Genomic DNA, 20,651 nt, shown 5'->3' with positions numbered 1-20,651 from the left:
TGTTTATGGAATGGTGGGATAGGGGATGCTGGCTGCCAGATCTTAGAGGCCGCTGCTGGCCTATGGGGGCCTAAGCTTATATGCAGTGGGAGTGGGAGGGACCTCTAGCTTTACCTCTCATGATGTCTGCGTCTATTCCCACAGTCCACACTGCTCCAGGCGCTCTTTGTGGTCTTGTCATTCACCTCCTCCCTCTCTTGCCATCCCCAGAGCAGAGGGGTGGTGCCTGCTGTCTTTTAAGTTAGGGTCTTACATAGCCCGTGGTGGCGATGAACTCTCTGACAATAACCAATGACTTTGAACTATTGATCCGCTCTGGGGATGAGATTGCAGGTATGTACCACCATATCTGGTCTGTGCGTTGCTGGGGATCGAACCCAGGTCCTTATGCATGTTGGGCAGATACTCTACCAACTGAGTCGCATCCCTAGTGGGCCTTGGTGCCTGCTCTCTTTTCAGAAAGACCAGAGAGTTGGTTTTCAGAGTTTCCTCTTTGCCCCACTCGTGTCCCTATGGAAACACAGCTACCTCGAGGTCACACAGGGAGGGGCTGGACCCAGAGCTCTCTCGAAGGCCATGAGTTAAGGCTCGGGGAAGCTAATGTAAGTTTGAAGGTGGAGGTTGAAAACTACCCGGCAGATGGAGGCATTGATGGGGTATGTGTGGCTGAGGGTTGGGGATCAAGGCTAGGCATTGATGGGGTATGTGTGGCTGAGGGTTGGGGAATCAAGGCTGGGAGGAAGAGGGGTATCATGGCCTCCCTGGGCCTTTGGGCAGATGGGTGTCCAGGTTGATGGCTCTGCTGGTGGGACTCTCTCTCCACCCACAGAGGAGACATGGAAGGTCACCCACACGGCTCATCGGCACTGAATCGGACTTGGGGGTCTTAGGCTATTGACACTGTCCTGATCGTCCAATCACACGCATAGTGACATTGCTTTTCCGTGCCTCGGTTTCCTTTCGGATGAAGTCAGGTGGAGAGACCAACAGGAGCCCTAGGCCAGGGTGGGCACCAGAGTTGTGACTTGGGATGGTGGTTGAACTTTCTGACCCTACAAAACCATTTCCCCGGAGCCCCCTCTTTCTGCCTGGGGTGTGCCCAGTGGGGGTGCTTTTGCATTTGTACCCACCTCCCTCTGAATATCTTATTTTTCTTGGCAGTTGGGATACAAGTGTCTTTAAAGACAACATACTGAAAGTGTCAGGACTTACCTGGCCGGGGCAGCGGAGTCTGAGCTCTGCAGACTGTGGCCCGAGTTCACCTGGTGCCAAGTTCAAGGCCCTCCAACTTGCCGGCGGGTCCTTCCCGAGCCTTAGGGCACAGTTAAACTGTGGGGACTTAGAGACACCGCTCTCACATGTCTTCTTTGGGGTCCCATGAGTTGGTCTTTCACGTAGAGTGGGAGCCCCGACTTAGACTCCACTGGGGTTCACCTCATGCCCCTTCACCCTGGCAGCCTCTGTCTTTCTGTCTGAGAAGTGGGGATGTCTCCTTGGACATAGGTTGTCACAGGGTTCTGTGACAGAATGTGTGACAGATGCCAAGCGGTGCTGGCCCTTAGCAATACTCTGTCCTTGGCCCTCCCCAGCCCCCACACAGTGGGAACTGGCCTACTTCCTCCCATTCCCAAGGCAGAGCAGCCTTTTGTGTTCTGACATTTCCTCTCCTTAGTGTGGCTGGTGACGAGGAGGTCATGGCCTTCTTCCTCTCCAGGACTCTGTCTACAGGGTGACCAGGCGAGAGGGCATGGCTTGGCATTCAGGGCACAGGCTGTGGCTGCCAGGTGGCAGAAATGGGGGAGTGTCTCTGTCCCTGCCTCCCCTTGGATCTTGGAATGTCTCAGTCCCTTCTCTGTGAGTTGTGGAAGCCGCCCTGTTGGCCCCAGGACTGGCTCTGAGGGGAGGTGAGCTCCCTGGAGGACTCAGCTCATTTTACCAGGCTGAGAAATGGGCTCATGTTCTTTGCCCTCTCCTTGGGATTGAGAGTCAGGAGTCCAATTACAGGGTTCCATCTGGGCCCCAGGGGACAGGCCGGTGGCCTCCTGGGACCTCACGGAAGGCTTGTCCTGGGCCTTGGCAGAGGGGTGACATTGAACATTGGCTCGGTGTTGTTTTCCAGCGCTGACGTCAGGACTGTGGTTTAGAGTTTCTTCCCAGACAAAGGCTGCTTTGTAGCTTTGGGTGAGCTGAGCCCAGGACTCTCACTCCAGGTGGGAGGCTGGGTGGAAGAGAAGCAGGGCTGGGCACAGGAGCCCTCAGAGGCCTGGCTTCCCTCAGACCCAACACCACTTGGCTTCCCAGGAGCCACCATGTGTCCCTTCGGACAAAGTCTCTTTACCACCATCATGCTACTAGTCGGGGGAAGCTGGTCTCTTAACCCATTGCACAGATGGAAGAACTGAGTCTTGGAAATGTAACAAAAATGTAAAAAGAATCCTTTTCTTAGCCAGAGAATAGCAGAGCTGGCAGTGGGCTCGTGGGCTTGAGTGCCTTTAGCTTCAAAGATTCATCTCCCATCAAGCCGAATCTCACCTCCAGCCTTGGCAGTGTGTTTAAAAAAGTTAGGGACTCCAGGAGAAGAACAGTGCAGGCAGAACTTAGCTTTCATCAGGGACAGGTCTGATTTCCCTTTCTGAGATTCTGGATTGGAGCATGTGTGACATGTGTGTAGGTTTACCCTCACGTGTGTACATGTTAGAGAGGGTGGCTGGGAGGGGGGGTCTGTAGTCACAGGACATGATTCCAGGGAGACTTGTGGACAGGTGTAAGTAGCCATCCCAGGGGACACTGTCTTAATCAGGGCTTCTATTCCTGCACAAAAATCATGACCAAGAAGCAAGTTGGGGCGGAAAGGGTTTATTCAGCTTCATTTCCACACTGCTGTTCATCACCAAGGAAGTCAGGACTGGAACTCAAGCAGGTCAGGAAGCAGGAGCTGATGCAGAGGCCATGGAGGCATGTTCCTTACTGGCTTGCTCCCCCTGGCTTGCTCAGCCTGCTCTCTTACAGAACCAAGACTGCCAGCCCAGAGATGGTCCCACCCCCAAGGGACCTTTCCCCCTTGATCACTAATTGAGAAAATGCCTTACAGCTGGATCTCATGGAGGCATTTCCCCAACTGAAGCTCCTTTCTCTCTGATAACTCCAGCCTGTGCCAAGTTGACATACAAAACCATCCAGTACAGACACCTAGGACATTTTTCTCCTCCTTTTCAGGATTCACCCATGTTTTCCATCTTTCTGTCTATTCATCCATTTAACCATCCACTTTTCCACTCACCTATCCATTTATCCACCTATCCACCTATCCACCCACCCACCCATCCACCCACCCATCCATCCATCCATCTACCCACCCATCCATCCACCCATCCATCCACCCACCCATCCATCCATCTACCCACCCATCCATCCACCCATCTATCTACCCACTCACCCATCCACCCACCCACCCATCCATCCATCTACCCACCCATCCATCCACCCATCCATCCATCCACCCATCCATCCATCCATCTTCCTTCCTTCCTTCTTCTGGACTCCAACAACTCTCTGTGGATGGGGCCTTCCCCAGTGTCTGTCAAGCAGAGCCAGAAGAAGCCTTACAAGTTATTGCGTCCCCCCCACCCTTTTTCCCAGAGAGGGGGGCTGGTGACTGTTCAAGTTGTACAGAACGTTCATGGCAGAGCCAGCATTCAAGCCAGCCCTGTGTCTCCCCTTTCTGCTGGGGTGACAGACAGCTGTCACCCTTAGCTGGCAGCTGCCTTAACTTATCGAACTCCTTGGTGTTTGGTCTCTGCTTTGAGACGCATGTACAGATAGCAGAATACAGCCTTAGGCTGGATCCTAGATTAGTTTACCAGCTCTGAGATGCCTCCCTCAACCTGAGCATCAGTTAGTGCAACTCCCGAGGGCCATCTTTTCCTTGCTGGACCAGTTTGGGAGTCCAACCCCTGCCCCCAGGCTAGAACCATTGAAAATCCTGTTCTCTGTTCCAACTGCTCCTCTGGGCCTGCCCCTACTGGTACCTTCCAGCAGCCTTTCCCATTGGGACGAGCTTCCTGGTCTCTAGACACAGTCCTGAATGCTTCGCTCCCCTTTGTGGTTTTTTACAAAACAAGGAGAGAGGTCATTTGAGCATCACTGCCTGGGGAACAAGGCAGCTCTATGCCCTGCTCCCTCCTCTGCTGCTGTCCTGGGGGTTTGCGTTGACCCAGACACAAGCTAGGGCCTGCTCTGTAGGAGACTCTGCCTGGGCTTCGGATCTGGCTGGAGTCTCATGAATCCCTTTAAAACAGAACTGCCATGTCTCCCTGGCCCAGGCCCACCTTTCTTGGTGGGGAAACTGAGTCCCAGAGAGGTTGAACGCTGTGTCTATGGCTGCTCAGCCAACACAGCAGAGCTGGGTGCCGGCATTCACCGGTGGCCATGTTTCTGTTTGAACAGAGCCTGGACCTCCAGCATGAGGTGGTGCCTGAGACGTGGTGGTAGAGGGTTGTTCTGGACTGGTATCCCAGGAAGGAAGAAACCAGTGCCTTGTGCCTCCATAGATCACCTTCTCTGTGTGCCAGGAGACCTGAGATTCTACTCCAGACCCTCACTGGACCCTAGGGGAGCACCTTAGTCTCTCGCTGTAGGGGGTGGCCAGAAGGCCTGAAAGTGCACTGGTAAGTGCTCAGGGCAGGAAGGGGTTAAGCAGTCTTGCCTTGCAGGCCTAGGTTCCCAGCTGGTGTCTTGGCCCCTCAGGTCAGCCAGGCCATCTGGCTGACAGATGCCTTCCTATGTCCCATCTGTCCCAAGGCAAAGTCACCAGGAGGAGACCCGCCTGCTGTCTTTGTGAACCTGTGGGCAAGTCTGCCTGTCCCTGTGAGTCTAGGCCACTTGGGAAGGGTCCATGGCGAGCAGGCTGGCCTCTGGCCACTCTCCCTGATGCCTGGGGTCTCTGCTGTATGGTGAGAGAGTCTGATCTTTTGGTAAAGATAATCTGAGAGAGATGCAGGGACAGGCCCAGGGTCACACAGTGGGTCAGTGTGGGCAAGGAGGGACATGGGACATGCACAGCTCTTGGTCATAAGCTTATTCACCTAGCAAACATCACTTGAGGGCCTACTGTGTGCCTGGGAGTAGGAACTATGAGAACAAAGGTTCCAAGGGATGAAGGGCACACTGTACCCTGGCACACACTTGGGGCCTGGATGCTGTGACAGCTCTTCCAGCAGCCAGCAACTGGCCCTGTGCTCATCATCACAAGCCAGTGTTGTTACCCCATTTTACAGATAAGGCAACTGAGGCTCAAAGAAATGAATTCAGTTTTGCTAGATCACTCGCTGGGGGGGGGGGGTGACCGAGTTGGGTCATTCTTGCTGGTTTGTCTGATGTCAAAGCATTTGGGGTAGAGGTAGGGGACATATAGACATGGTCTCATCCCTACTGGGACATGGATTCCTGATGTTTTGGTATTAGAGCATTTTCCTTTGGATATCTGGCTGAATCCAAGCTGAGGGTCATGTAGCTGGAGGGGCCAGTCTCAGCGCGAGTCTCGGGTGACGACAGCTCAGTCAGTAATGTGCTTGCCTTATGAGTATAGTGACTCGAGTTCAAGCCCCGGAACCCACATATGAAAGTGGAACACAGAGGTATGTGTGTGTGATCCCAGAGCTAGAAAGCAGCAGACAGGGAGACCTTGGAGTCTGCTGGCCGACCAGCCTACCCTACATGGCCAGCTCCAGGATCAGTGAGAGATGTTATCTCCAAAGAAAAAGACAAGAGACGAGAGGCGGGCAGAGAAGAATGACCTCAGGGTTCCACACGCAGATGCACACATGTGCATGCATGCCCTACAGATGGACATACACACACATACATACTCATGCACACATACATGTGTATACACACACACATGTACACATAAATTGGGTGGGAAAAGTGGGGTTGGTGCCCTTGTAGGCACCATAGACAGCACATGGGGGACTCTTTGGGCTGTGGAAGGAGCCACACAGGCCTGGCAGTCCAGAGTGGGGCCCTTAGCACTCTGTCTTTGAAATGTTAGTCAGTGAGCCACCTGAGGCTATTTCTGATTTTGGGGAAACCGAGGCAACCACTCCTCATCCTTCTCCCTTCAGGTAAATCACCTGACCCAAGAAAACTAGTCTGGGCCCTGAGATCAGAGAGACCCAGGTTCAGGTCCAGCCTCAGCCCTGTCACAGGACACAGAAGCAGGGGAGTCCGCTGGCTGGGGACATGTACCTGAGACCCAGTCACTTCCGATTCCGGTGCTGTGACCCTGGCAGTGGCTTTACTTCTCGGCCTTCATCTTCTTGTCTTTAGAGCAAGCACAGTGGTAATTCCTGCCTCCTAAAGTGTCTGAGGGCCTCAGCTTCCCCACCAGCCCAATGCCCATAAAGACGATTAAAGACGTGGGAGACTCCAAAAAGATACTGTGCCCCCTAGGGATCATGAGACTGTGTGCTCCAATTCATTCCCCCCCTTCCCACCCCCATCCCGAGGAACTGATTGCATAGGAGGAGACCTGGGCCTCAGGGAGAGGTGGCAGAGACCCTGTGTGTTGAGGTGGGGTGCCTGTTACCCACCTCTGTGCTCCCCTCTGGTTCACACCAAGTGCCAAGGTTACCATAGCAGCCCAAGTTTGCTAATGAGAAACAAGTCTCCCTCTGCACTGAGCAGTATTGAGTCACTCAATTCTTTCCCCTGTTTGGGCTAACCCAGTCTAATTACCAGTCCTGACACAGCCTAGAGCCACCTCTTCCCAGCCAATTAGATTGACTGACGGGAAGGCGTGCGCAGGCACTCCCTGCTGCAAGCCCTCTGTGGTTGCATCAACCCATGCATAATTGGTAGGTCCTCCTAGTCTTCTGCCTTCCTCCTGGAGAAGCCCCTGAAGCGGCACCTTCCCCTTGTCAGCGGCATGGCCTGAAACACACCTAACCTGGCAATGTCCTGCAGTCTTTTGAGCCCCTTGAAGAACGGCCTAGACACTGTGTGTCCACTCTGATATGATGGCATCCTGTGTTCCCAGCTTTTTTTTTTGAGAGGCCATTTGGAGAACCACTATGTGCTTGGCCATTCTCATTTAATCAGGCAGGGCCTCTCCCACTTTACAGATCAGGAGACTAAGACCTGGGCCGGGAATTCTCCAAGCTGCAAAGCCTGGTGGGAACCCGTTCTTGCCTGGCTGTGGACCTGTCATTTGTCCGGGCCTCAGATGATGATAAACTGGGGTCTGAGGCAGTGGCATGGCTCTGATGGGACATCACCTGAGCTTCTGCCTCATGCTCAACCTGCTGCCACTCAGGCACTGGCAATAAACAGTGAGAGATCCAAGGTGCATATTAACTTTCCAGAATAGCCACAGGGGTTGCTTTTCTTAAGGCTGTAAACACATCTCTGGGTGGGGCCCACACCCTGCGGGGCACAGGTCCTTGGGAGCCTCCTGCTTCTGAGCTTGGGGATCCAGAGACGTGGTGCCCAGACCCTCTGCTGGCTCCTGGCACTGGGGACAGGGAAGTGTAAAGTCACTGAGGGCTTGACCAGGCAAAGGCACTGAGGCAGTGTGAGGAACTGTATTAAAGGGTCACAACCTTGGGAAGGGTGAGAACCACTGCTCTAGATAGAGACAAACTCACATGCAAAGGCCAGAGGTGAGTCCGGTCAGGGGTGATGGGACAGCTGGTGCTGGACACAGGAATGGGGGTCTTGCTTTTTCTCAGCTTTCCGGGCACCCGGAAGTGGTGGGGGCCACACCCACCGGCCCATCTAGAGACCCCACGAGTTTAGGAAGGGGGATTTGGGTGGGGTTTTTATTGAGTGAATTATTATTTTCTATTTGCCCCCCCCCCCGTTTGTTTTGTTTTGTTTTGTTTTCCTCCTGTCCACTCTAAGTCGTCATCAACCGCTCAGCAGTTTCCAACAGTGAGGGGGGATTGACCAGGCTCATTTTAAGTTTTGTTTTCTTCTTACAATGGAAGTGGTTCTGACTGAACATATGTGACATCATTCAAAAGTAAAAAGGTCCCGACACAGAGTGTCTCGTCTGTTTTCCGTTGCTCAAACAAAACACCCGAGGCTAGGCAACTTCAAACAGTTGGTTTAGCCCGCAGTTTTGAAGACTGAAAAGCCAAGCAGTGTGGCTCGGGGCTGTGTTACACCATGGTGGACTTCATCTTGGAGGGAGTTGTACAATTGCCTGGTGAGACAGGAAGCCAGGGAGCGGGGAGGAGCCAGGCTCACAAGGTAACAACCTCTGAGAACCTTAATCCTTTTCAGGGGAGGCCTGGGAACAGGAAGGAAGTCATTAGCCTGGGGACCAGGTGACCTGGATTATTGAGTTTGAATCCTGTTCTGCCCACCTTGAAGGCGGACTGTGTTCAGTCCCCTCACTGTCCCCTGCTGGTCACTTTAGACAGTAGAAATACCAGTTGACTGAGGCATTGATTCTAGAAGGTTCTGGGCCCTGAGAAGTGAGTTCATGGGCAAAGAACATTATCCTTGGCTAAGAGCCCTTTTTCAAATCAATGACCTTGACTCTGTGTGCACACCTGAGTATCCTCTCCCCACCCCACCCAGCACCCCTGCCCCTCACTCTTGGCACTGTAACCTTAAACATTTTCTGAGCTTTGTGCTAGGGCACAGGGGTAGGAGTTTGTGGACCCTGGAGCATCAGCGTTATCACTGAGGCTAAGGAGTTGCATGGCCCTGGGCCCAGTGTTAGCTAGTGCTTTGGCCCGGGCCTCAGTATTCTCATCTGTAAAGTGGGGTGATGATGCCTGGCTCAGTGGTGTCAGGAGGATGTGAGGTGGTAAAAAATCTCAATGCATGCTAAGTATTGTGTGGACAAAGCAAGTCTCTCCCACCTCGTGGGAGTGCCGTGTCTGACCACAGGGTTAGCGAATAGAAATTTATGGACATAGCAGCAGCATATGCAGGGGGAGACAAGGAGACAATGGAAGTATCCTAACCCTGGAAGGGGTTGGAAATAGTACCCTAGAGGCCTCACAGTGGCCTGAGACCCAGATTCCTTGCTAGGGAGCACCCCTGAGTCCTTTTTCTTTATGGAATGGGGCAGCCTGCACTCAGGCCTGGGCTCTGGTCAGAGATATTGGCAGAAGCATCACCGGCCAGCGTTGGCTGTTCAGCATGCCACTCAGAATTGTGGGGTAATGGGAATCCTGTAGCGGTCCCTGACAGTCAGGGACACTGGACAACAGGACAGTGGCTTGTATAAGACAGTCAGGTGACCCGTGCTCCTCTGGGGCCCACTTTGCCTGCAGATTCACCAGCTGGCCCAAAGGACACTCTTCCCCGCTCCCCACTTTGAGACAAAGTCTGTTATGTAGCCTAGGCTGTCCTGGAGCTTGCTATGTAGACCAGGCTGGCCTCAAACTCACAGAGAACCCCTTGCTTCTGCCTTGAGGGCACTGGAAGTGAAGGTGAGTGCCACTATGCCCAGACATGATGACACTCTTAGTGTCTTGTGCCTGACATCAGCTGGCACTTCCTCCCTGCATCTCATATGCCCATGGTGGCCCTGGTTGGGAGAGACCTCGAAGGACCAGGCAGAGCGTACTAATGCGTGGGGTGCGTTGTGGGTGTGGCAGGCACATGCAGATGTTTGTCTGCAGAGAGTTGCGTGGCATTAGCACCTGGCTTCTTTCCCCTGCTGCCCATCCTTGCGTGCTTCTGATCCCCCGCCCAGGTGAGTGACACCTAGCTCATTGTCACGGCTGTCACCAGTGATTATGCGGCTGGGAACTTAGGGGCCACATAGCCTGGATGCCATCTGGCCTGTCACAGTGTTGCTGAAGTAAGCTTCCGGTCTGACTGTCCTAAGAGGGTCCTGAGGCAGAGGCTGAGGAGTGTGGTCTGCATGCCCATGGCACGCCAGGCTCTGTTCTGGGCTCCCTCCATACAGTAGGTCCTGACAGAGTTACAAACAGCATTGACATCCAGAGAGGGTCAGTAACTTGCTCAAGGCCACGTAGCTGTGTTAGGTTAGACCTTCAAGCTCTGGGCCCCTCCTCCTCTCTCCATATACTTGTTGGTTTCAGGGCCCACTTCCCAGCTGACTCTGGGATTTCGACGCTCATCACATAACCATGTGGTTGTCATAGGTGTTTGTCTAGGGGCCGCAGAAATTGGTTGCTGCTTGCTCTGTGGTTGATGAGAATTAACCTAAGTTGGCCTCCTGCTGTGGCTGAGAGGGAAGATATTTGCCTATGATCACACAGCTGGATAGAGGCAGACCCAGGGCTTCCTGAACATGGCTGGCCACCTCGGGAGTCAAAGGAGCGTGGGTCAGCTAGGGCTGTCATGCTTTGTCTCTGCCCCTGCCGAGACCCGGTGACTCCACGCACGCACACAGCCCAGAGCTGCCCTTGGAGACTGTTCTTGGTCACTGGCAACAGTCTTTGGCTCCGTAGCAGCATGTGCCTAGTGGCGTAGGAACGGTTGGAGGAAGAAGGAAACTTAGGAGTGAGCCTTTGCATCCCCTCTTTCCATCCCTTGCTTGCAACTAGGCACGGGAGGTTCAGGAACACTCTCTGATGAGGGTTGGCAGTGGAGCCAGGCACTGTCCAGGACAGTACTGCCCATCGTGTAGGGCTCTAACCAGGGTATGAAAAGAACGCTGTAGTCGCAATAGCCAGAGAGTTTCCCCTCCCCACTCCCCTGCACCTGGAACAGGGTCCTATGTAGCCTAGATTGGCTTTGCATTCCTTTAAGTATCTGAGGCTGCTTTGAACTTCTGATCCCCCTGCCTCCACTCTGGAGTGCCGGAATTACAGGTGTGCACCACCGGGCCTGGTTTACCTGGGGTTAGAGAGAGAAGCAGGTTCTTACAATTGCTAAGTAAGCTTGCTGCCAACGGAGCTCTATTCCCAGACCCGAGATGGATTCTTGATGATGCTATCACAGATCAGTGTGCTGCGCGCACGGCCCAGGGTCGAGAAGAGACTTGCCCAGATTACGCAGTGAATTCGCCACAGTTGCTACTGAAGCATCTCCTGACTCTTCACTCTGTACCCCTCCCCCCACCCCTGTGGCTGGCAACCCAGCCTGCCCTCTGCCCAGGAGCCTTGCAAGATGGGTCAGATGGTGAATAGGCCTCTCTGTGTGTGATGGCCCAGCAGTGTGCTGGTGCAGGACTGTTCTGGGTGTGGAGGGTTCCTTAAAGTCCAGTCCCATTACCAGCCTGCTGTCTGGGCTCTGGCCTGCTCCAGCTATTATCGCCTGTAATGGGATCGGCCGCCTGGGTTAAGTGTTCACATTAAATTAATACCTCCTCCGTGGAGACAATCAGCTGGCATTTAATTTGTGTTTCCTTCTGAGCAGCGGAGTACAGATGGGCAGCCCTAGTGGGCACGTCTGCGTGGCAGCGTCCCAAAGAGGTGGTAAAGTGGGGTGGTACCCGGAAGGCCCAGGCAGGCACAGGTGGGTAGGAGCATGGGAGTGCAGGGCTTCCTTCCAGCGGGCGGGTGGGTTCACTTGAGGTCCCTGACTGTCACCTTCACTGCCTATGTGCTGGAAGTCCCGGAAGAAGGAAATGGGGAGAGGAAGGGGGGAGTGCCTCCTCGGTTTGTGGCTCAGCCTTTAGCTTCCTGAGGCACGGGCTGGTGGTTGGTGGTGCCCTGGGTTGTCAAGGTGCCCTACCCACCCCCCACCCCACTCCCTCATCATTTCTGTATTCTGTTGCAGACCCAGAGGGGCTGCAGGACAGAACGAACGAACGGGTGTGGTGTAGAGTGAAGATGTAGACTCAGTCAAGGTTACTGAGCTCCTTTGGAAGGTGCAGAGAAGCCAGTGAGGATCTGGGTCCTCCCAGAAGAACCAGCCCTGGGCTGTGTGGCCCAAGGCTCCTTGGTTGGTCTCTGCTGACGCTCCTGTCTAGCACAGAAGGGCCTTTGGCTGAACCTCCACTCTGCTGGAAGCCCCTTGTCTGCCCATACCTGGCCCTGCCCCAGGGTAGCGGGATGACTTCCCCTTGGTGAGTGGTGTGGAACAGAGAAGGCTTAGGCAGACCACGGGGAAGGAAGCTGCGGTCCACCCCCATCCAGGGCCAGGGCCAGGCTCCCCCCACCCCCACCCCCGCTTGGCCCAGAGTGCAGTTTTCCACTGAGGGCTCCAGCCCAGCCTCACCTGCGCCTGTTTCCCATCACCTGAGTGAGTCGACCTGGGCGTGCCTGCTGCCAGGCGGGACCATTCTTGTTGTCCCACCCCCACCCCACCCTGAGGCTCCCGCCCAGCGCCCTTGCCTGCCTGGTCTGCACTTGGAGCCAGACTGAGCTGAACTGCGGGATTCGATGCTCGGCCCTGTCTCGGGGCTGGGGTCTTCTTCACCCTCCTCTTCCTCTGCATGCAGAGTGGTTCCCACAACTATCTTCAGAAATGGCGAATATAGAAAAGCAACTCACAAAGGGCGATGAGCTCGCCTGGGATATCACAGCCAGGGGACGTGGGAACAGGCGTTGGAATGTTACCAAACTTGGAGTCGCCGCTGTCTATACCCGAATAAGCCAAGTTCATCCATCCATTCTTGAGCAGCTAATTAAAACAGCCAGCTTAATAGTGTGAGGAAGGAAGTGTGGCCACACTGGGGAAAGGGACAATGACCCCCTCAAGTCACTCTTGGGGGTTCGAAGCGAGGGGAAGTGTTTAAATAGCCATGGGTTTGAGCATCTATCCAGCCTTGGATAGAGTGCCGTTCTGCCCCGCCACTGACCTATCATCGTCTGGCTTCACTCTCATTGGTTAAAACTGTGTGGAATCCTTTTCCAGGAGACCAGGTTCCCTTCTGGTGCCTTTTCCCTTGCACTGTTATGAGATTCCTTGGGGGAGCAGGGGGGATTCTATTTTTTGAGGTTCATTGTTTCCGTAGTCTGATAGTCAAATCAAGGTGGGCATAAAAGTGTCTCCTTTCTGAATGTCTTCATTTCTGCCAGTGCTACTTCTGTCTGTACAGTCTGGGGACTCTGGGACGGACTCCCCATGGGCCCGGGGTTGTCTGTGGTGCTCTAATTATTTGCTGGGGCTGCACCCACTTTCTTCTGGGGCCTTTGAGCCTTTCTCTGACTGCACAGGATATGAAAGACCCATGAGTCAGCCCCTCTGCCAGCGGCTTCAGATTGGGTTTCCGTTTCTCCGTAGCTAGACTTCGTGGGCTTCTTCCTGCTTCTGTGTGTCATTTTGAGCTCATGCAAGAGGCAGAACCACTGGCCTGGTTCCAGCAGCTCGGACTGGACTGGCTTTAAAGCCGCCGCTCCCCCCCCCCCATAGTCAGCCGAGATTTCTCATCTGTCACGTGGTCCTAGCGCTGGCTCCTCTGGAATGCTGAGAGGCCACATCTGGCTGTGACGAGGCTGCCACCTCCCCCTCCAGCTGCCAGGCTCCCACATGTGCCTCTTCCGCAGAGGTGGTGGTGGGGCCTGTCTCTCGAGGCTGGCGGGGCTCCTTTGTGGGGTCATTTCCTCTCTCTACATTGATTGTCTAACGTCCCTGCCTCCCCTCCTGGCCTTGGAAGGTTGTAAGTGGTGGGAGGGGAAGGTTTCTCTTTCTCCTGCAGGCTTCCTGTCCTGACCGTGCTTTGCCCCTCCCCCAGGAGGGATGTCTGAGCCCAGTGGCTGTTGAGAGAGCCTGGTTGTGCTGGGAATTTGGTGGTGGATTCCCCAGCCTGGGAGATAAAGATAAGACCCTGGGGTAGGGCTCAGGCCGAAGGAAGGGGCCTGAGTGTGGATCATTTCATTCATTCCTGCCCCCAGCCCCATTCATCCCCTCTCCCATTCATCCATCCCCCCATTCATCCCCTCTCCCATTCATACATACACACACACACACTCTGCCCCCATTCACCTTCATACCCACCTATCCATCTACCTATTCATCTTCTTGTCCACCCATCTAACCCATGCCCTTTCATTCAATAAGGGTCAGCAAGATGGCTCAGCAGGGAAAGGTGTTTTGCTACCACGCACGCCACATGATGGAAAGAGAGAACTGATTCCCGTTCCAATCATTGACTGTCCCACTCCTACCAAGAAGGGACCGCAAGGCTGGCCTCTAGCTGTAGACTCAGCTCTCCCTTTGCAGAGATCTTCTTTTCTCTAATCCCTCCTTGCTTCATTTAACCAGGGCCCAGGGTGCTCAGAGCAAGGTGAGGCTGCCCTCAGATGCTGGCATGGTGAAGAGGGTGGAGGTGGCCTCACTTAGAGCCCTATCATTGTCCCTGGCTTCATTCTTAGGAGAGAGCTCTGAGTGGTGTAGATGTCCAGGCCATCTGAGAGGATATATCCTGATCCCTCAGTCTGCCTTAAATCTGTGGCGGCGGGGCTGGTGAGATGGCTCAGTGGGTAAGAGCACCCGACTGCTCTTCCGAAGGTCCAGAGTTCAAATCCCAGCAACCACATGGTGGCTCACAACCATCCGTAAGGAGATCTGGCGCCGTCTTCTGGAGTGTCTGAAGACAGCTACAGTGTACTTACATATAATAAATAAATAAATCTTTAAAAAAAAACAAAACAAAACAAAAAATCTGTGGCGGCATTTTGAGAGAGAAAAACCATAGAGGAGGAGGAGGAAGAGGAACAGGCTAACCCTTGCCTGGAGCCTAACATTCTTCCTCATCTTCGACATGGGAGCAGTCCTTGGGGATTAAACGCTCCCAGTATAAGAACACACCTTCCTCTCCAGTTCTTGCATCTGTCACACCACACTTAGAAGTCAGACGAACTGAGTGTTAGGACAGAATAGAACCAACCACCCTTCTGCTCATAGGTGGTCTCTTGAAGGTGACCCCAGCCCCCTGGTCTAACTCAGAGCCACATCCTGATAGGAGTCTTGGGAACAAAGGCTTTCAGGATTTCGGTGAAGCTGGATCCTGGGGAAGCTATACCACCTGCATGTCCCCTGATAACCCAGGCAGCCAGTGGCTGAAGGGCAGAGATTTCTGCACTGTCAACGTGGCAGCCAGCTGTGCCAGATTTTCCTGCTGCCACCCCTGGGAGGGGCATCTCTTCGGGGCAGTGGGCTCAATCTGTGCAGCCAGCTGCTGCCCACATTCAGGGTCTGTTTTTTTGTCTCCTGTGGGGCAGAGAACCAGATGCACACCTAATCCAGCTTTGGAAGTAAAAGGTTCAGGAAATTATTCCTGCAAACTCATCTTCAGGATGCAGCCTGAGAAACGCGATGGAATTGGATGCAGGGTCTGGGGTGAGAGGGAGGGGAGCCGGGCGGTGGAGACACTACATAGTGTGGATACACAGAGTCTTCGGTAGGCTTGCACCACCTGGGAGCTGTCTGCCTCGTCAGATTTGCTGCATTGGGTTTTATGTGGGGGCAAGATGGCCGAGTGGTTTGCCTGCAGGATCTAGGCGCTGAGCGAGGTTTGGGTCCCAGCTCCTTATTCCCAGCTGTGTGACTTTAGAAAAGTTACATCACCTCTCTGAACCCCAGCTCTGTCACCAGCCACGTAGTTCTGGATAAAAACCTGAAAGGCGCCGGGCGTGGTGGTGCACACCTTTAATCCCAGCACTTGGGAGGCAGAGGCAGGCGGATTTCTGAGTTCGAGGCCAGCCTAGTCTACAGAGTGAGTTCCAGGACAGCCAGGGCTACACAGAGAAACCCTGTCTCGAAACAAAACAAAACAAAACCCAAGAAAACAAAAACAAAAACAAAAACAAAAAAAAAAACCCTGAAAGGCTTAGTAATTCATGTGAAAGCCAACGTGTGTCTGAGGGAGTGTGTCTTGTATGGGAGACCCGGACAGCATCTGCCGACAGAGCGATCCAGAGACACGCATGGGTGGGTAGGTAAGCCTGACTCTGACTTCCGGCTTGGTGGGGAACTGGAGGAAAGAAAAGTTAGGGTTTGCTGCATTCCAGGGGTGCCTGGGGCGCCAGTGGTGTGCTGTTCTCTCCTCAAGTTTGGCTTGGTTGCTCCTGTGGTTGGCATGAGAGGGCCTGGTCTCAGATGCCAGGGTGCAGCCAGCTCCACACCCTTACCCTTCCTTGTGCCTGCTCTGCCCTCCTCCACTAGAGCAGTGTGGCCAGGGTGATGATGAGTCAGCCTGGTCCTGTGTCCTGGGCCTTCTTCCTGGAGGAAGCCCTCAATGGCCTGGGCTGTTACTTGGGGTGAGTGTAATCTGGCACCCCTTCCCTTCACAATGGTCCTCAATGAACGATGGCTTGCCTCTGGGGTCAGCCACAACCCTGATGTGCTGTGTAACCTTGAGCAAACGTAGCTTCTCAGTTCTCCTCTGTTCGGGGCTGGGGATGGGGTGTCATCTAGGGAGATGGCCTCATTCATGTGAGGCCCTGAGGTCCCCTCTGTGTTCTCTGTAGTTCCAGACTGACGCTCAGGGCAGATGTGGGCCCTGCTATGCAGCCAGTTTAGGACGAAGTAGACACATGTCCTCTGGGAGCCTGGCAGGGAAGGCTTGTGTGGCGAGAGGAAGAATTTTCCTCCAAGTGTGCAAACAGTATCCGTTTTCTCTTGTTTCCAAAAGCTGATGACATAACCAGCCCTTCATCCAGTCCTCCCTCTGGCCTATTTTTAGCTGGGCCCCACAGCATCTTAAGAGACCTCAGACTTCCTTGCTCAGCGACCATGTAGGGAGGGTAGCATGAAGTGAGGAAAGACAGAAGCCTGTCTGTTTGTCCCAGAGGCTGCCAGCTCCTCCGGGCAGGGAGCAGACCTTAGCGGGGTGCTCAGCGTGGAGGCTGAGTCCTGGCTCCCCCTGTCTTTATCACACATGGGTAAGGGGCTCTCAGCCACTCTTTGTTTATCTGCTGAGGCATAGGGAAAATGGCTGTATGCATCCCCCACACTGCTGGAGGCCTGAGTGGCCTTATGTAAACCTCTCTAGGGAGAAGCTGGTGCCTTATCTTTGTTTGTATCCTTGATTGACACAGCTTCCTGGAGTTGCCCCTCCCTATATTGCACAGTTCATGTTGGGGTACACCTCCAATCCTGTGGGCTTAGTTCCTGTCTTTTCCTCTTCAGCTTCAACCGATGTCATGGGGGTAATGTTCTCTACTTAGGATCTGGGATGCCTATGGTTGAGATGTGTGCCTTTGGGTAGGATAGTTAGTTAACCAACCATTGAGCCCAGGCCCCACATCTGTAAGACTGTAGTACCTGCATAGGCCTGTAGGGTGTGCTGCAGAGCACACAGCCTTCACAATAGTGTTTGGCATGGGAAAGCTTGCTTCTTGGGGTACAGAGAAGAGTCCGAAAGCCCAGCTTTGGTAATCTACCTTGCAGCAAAAGCCGGGCCAGCAGTTTTCGTGGAGGAGGCACGTGTCCCCTACTGTACAATGCTTGAGCCTCCAAGGTAGCATTTGCCGCCACCTGGCCTGTGACCAGCAACAGTCCACTGTATCTTGAGGCTGGGAGCGCCTTGAGGACAGATGCGGTTTTCTGAGGCATCTCTCTGCCCTGCGTGGATGATGAGGGTGGGCACAGGGGGCTGCCTGGCAGCAGGAGGTGTGCGCTGACCATTTGTTCTTCTTGGCTGTTGCAGGTGGGAGGAGGAACTGGCCAAACGCATGAACCTTCAGACCATGGTGGACACGCTGCAGGAGGTAAGAGTTCGTGGGGTTCCCCGGGTTCCCTGGTGGGAGAGCTCTGCAGGTTAGCTGTGGAACCCTGGTGGGGAAAGCTGTTGCTCCAGTTAGGACTGATGTCTTGGTGAGATCTGGGTACACAGGGAGTCCCCAGCCCAAGATCTGAGGGCTCTCCTGTTGTTGCTCGCTCTGACTGCGCTGCACTTGGGGCTGCCCAGCTCCTGTACTTACGGGGACCAGAGCAGCAAGCTTTATCCACAACCAGGCTTCCTTTCTTCTTTCCTCTGTCATGTGATCAAAACTAGCAACACAAAAGGCAATTCAGACACATAGTTTTAAAAAAATTTTTTGGGCCGGGCGTGGTGGTGCACGCCTTTAATCCCAGCACTCGGGAGGCAGAGGCAGGTGGATTTCTGAGTTCGAGGCAAGCCTGGTCTACAAAGTGAGGTCTAGAACAGCCAGGGCTACACAGAGAAACCCTGTCTCGAAAAATAAAAAAAAAAAAAAATTTTTTTTACAATGGGGTGTGGCAACTCACATGTACAATTACTTGAGAGGTGGAGGCAGGAGGATGAGGGATTCAAGGCCAGCCTGGAATGCACTGTGAGCTCCAGGCAGCTTGGGTTTCCTGAGACCCTAACTGAACAAAACAAAACTGTTTTAAAAGTTGGGCTGGAGCTGCATCTCAGGGGCTGAGCACCTTTCCTGTCTTGTGCACAGCTTTAAGTTTGATCTCTGCACGGAGAAAAATTAAAAATCAGAATTAATAATTAGAGATTAAACTTACTAGCTAGGTGGTGGCAGCACCTACCTTTAGTCCTAGTCCTTGGGAGGCAGAGGCAGGTGGATTTCTGTGAGTTCGAGGCCAGCCTGGTCTACAGAGTGAGTGCTAGGACAGCCAAGGCTACACAGAGAAATTGTGTCTTGAAAAAAACCCATATAAATAAATAAATAAGTAAAATGACTTTATTTTCTTACTTATTTTTCACTCTCTAGGAAAGTAGAGACATGGGTCGGTTGGTAGAATGCTTGCCTAGTGCACACAAAGTCCTGGCTTCCCAGAGTTAACAGGGTTTGGGGCATACCTGTAACCCCCCAGCTTTTGAGATGCACAAGAAGATATTTGAGGAAACAGGAAGATCAGTTCAAAGTTGAGCCAGGCAGAGTGGCACACGTTTCTAATCCCTGTACTTGGGAGGCAGAGGCAGCAGATCTCTGAGTTCAAGGCCAGCCTGCTTTACATAGTGAGCTCCAGGACAGCCAGGGCTATATAGAGAAACCAAACAACAACAACAACAGCAGCAGCAGCAGCAGCAGCAGCAGCAGCAGCAGCAGCAACAACAACAACAACAACAACAAAAGAAGTTTAAAATTATGTTCTGCTACATAAGGATTTTGGTGTCCCCGGCCAGAGTTTGGTCCCATCCCCCCAATTATTACACAGAGGCCAATGTTCTCTTTTCTTTTATAATAAAGTTTTTTTTTAAACATATTCATAGTCAGATGTTGGAAAGGTTCATGAGATCACAATAGATTAAAATTACCTGCAGTTCTGACTTCTGCTGGATCAGGTTTAGATGTGACCTCCCAGCCTTTTCTGCAGACACACCCACATCCTAACTAACACACGCCTTGGGATGCCCATGCTAGACTGGCAGACGCAAAGGTTCAAGGCCGAGACTGGTCAGGCATTGGCACCTGGTGGTTGGGGTTGACCTTGTATTTTTTTAAAAGCCGGCCTTAAGCTCATACTGCTGCCCAGTCTTCTTTGCCATAAGTGACCCCCTGAAGTGTCACCAGGGCTCAGCAGCCAGAACGGCTGAGGCACACAGTTGCTTAGTTTTAGTTAACCATCACTAGAAGCTAACATCCAGGGCTCTGGGCTTGGGCTCAGGTGTCCATCCTCTTGTCCCTTTAAAGCCCACCTCTCTTTTTCTGTCCACAGGCGGCGCAAGAAGCCGAGGCTATCCAGGAGGAGATGAACGAGAAGATTGAGCGGCTCAAGGCTGAGCTGGTGGTGTTCAAAGGGCTCATGAGTGACGTAAGTGGTGTGGCCGTCACCCTAGGCATCACGACCTCCCTTTACCCGTCATGCCAAACGCTTCATTCACTCGGAGGCTCGAGCTCGGCTTATAGTTACAGTCGTGGCTGGCTGGTTTGTTCTGATGAGGGATGCATCGGGGACCAGGAGCCTCCCCACCCTCCCGACATTGCTTTCCTGTGTCTGAATAGAGTTGCTTTAACCCGCTGCTTAACCCATTGCGGTCCTCAGGGCCCTGACATCTGTATGTGTTGCTCGACTGTCCCCAGCTCGCCACGTGGCGACCTTGGTGTCTGCAGAACATAGGTGACCGAATGACCTTGGCCGTGCCAACCCAAGAGACTTCAGACTCAGGGCATCCTCTTGTAGGGTGTCCTTGTTAAGTTGGGAAGGGCTGGTATGTGCATCTTCTTGGCCATCTGGGGGACCCTCTGAGTGAGCCACCATGGGTGGAAACATCTGTTAGCAGTGTAGGCTTCCTAGACTCTGGGACCTGAGTTTTTTTTGCCATCTTTAGGTAGTGGGTGGTCTGCCAGGAAAGACCACTGAAAGAAGGAGCCTGAACTTGGTGACTCAGCCTGGCTTAGCTCCTGGCTTTGTGGGACGGGCAGCTGAGTGCGGTTGGAAGAAGCTGTGGGGTCTAGGTGGAGGCCACCTGGCTTCCCTACACTTGGGTGCAGAGGGAACCCTTGCTCTTTCTGTATGACCCCTGCTGTCTGTCATCAGTGGCAGGAAGTGAGAGAGAGAGAGAGAGAGAGAGAGAGAGAGAGAGAGAGAGAGAACGCTGCGGGGGCAGGAACACTATGGGGAACAATGGGGCATGAGTGGCATGAGGATGGGAAGAGAAGGGGAGTTGTGTGTCTGTGTGTGCACGTGCACATGTGCACGCTAGGAAACTAAAGCCAAGACCTTGGCCTAACTCGAGGCACCACAGCCTTCCTCAACAGTCACAACGGTCTTGCTTGTCCTTCGCTCAAACTAAACCAACATTGTTGTGCCCTGTAGTTCTAAGTGGGACCAGCACACATGGCCTCACATCT

At 53.5% G+C, this 20,651-nt stretch overlaps 1 protein-coding gene across 1 annotated transcript in view; it reads left to right on the top strand.

The window, feature by feature from the left end:
• Iffo2 (intermediate filament family orphan 2) overlaps positions 1-20,651 on the top strand; it is a 46,629-nt gene that overhangs the window by 11,507 nt on the left and 14,471 nt on the right. The window contains exons 2-3 of the mRNA XM_021161151.2: positions 17,528-17,588; positions 19,516-19,611. Coding sequence (XP_021016810.1) covers positions 17,528-17,588; positions 19,516-19,611 — 157 coding nt within the window. The remainder of the gene's footprint in view (positions 1-17,527; positions 17,589-19,515; positions 19,612-20,651) is intronic.

The sequence above is a fragment of the Mus caroli genome, unplaced genomic scaffold (genome assembly GCF_978045245.1).
Source record: "Mus caroli unplaced genomic scaffold, Mus_caroli_1 scaffold_6, whole genome shotgun sequence".
In the NCBI taxonomy this organism is placed as follows: Eukaryota; Metazoa; Chordata; class Mammalia; order Rodentia; family Muridae; genus Mus; species Mus caroli.
The sequence above is the reverse complement of the archived record's forward strand: the minus strand, read 5'-3'. Positions and strand labels throughout refer to the sequence as shown.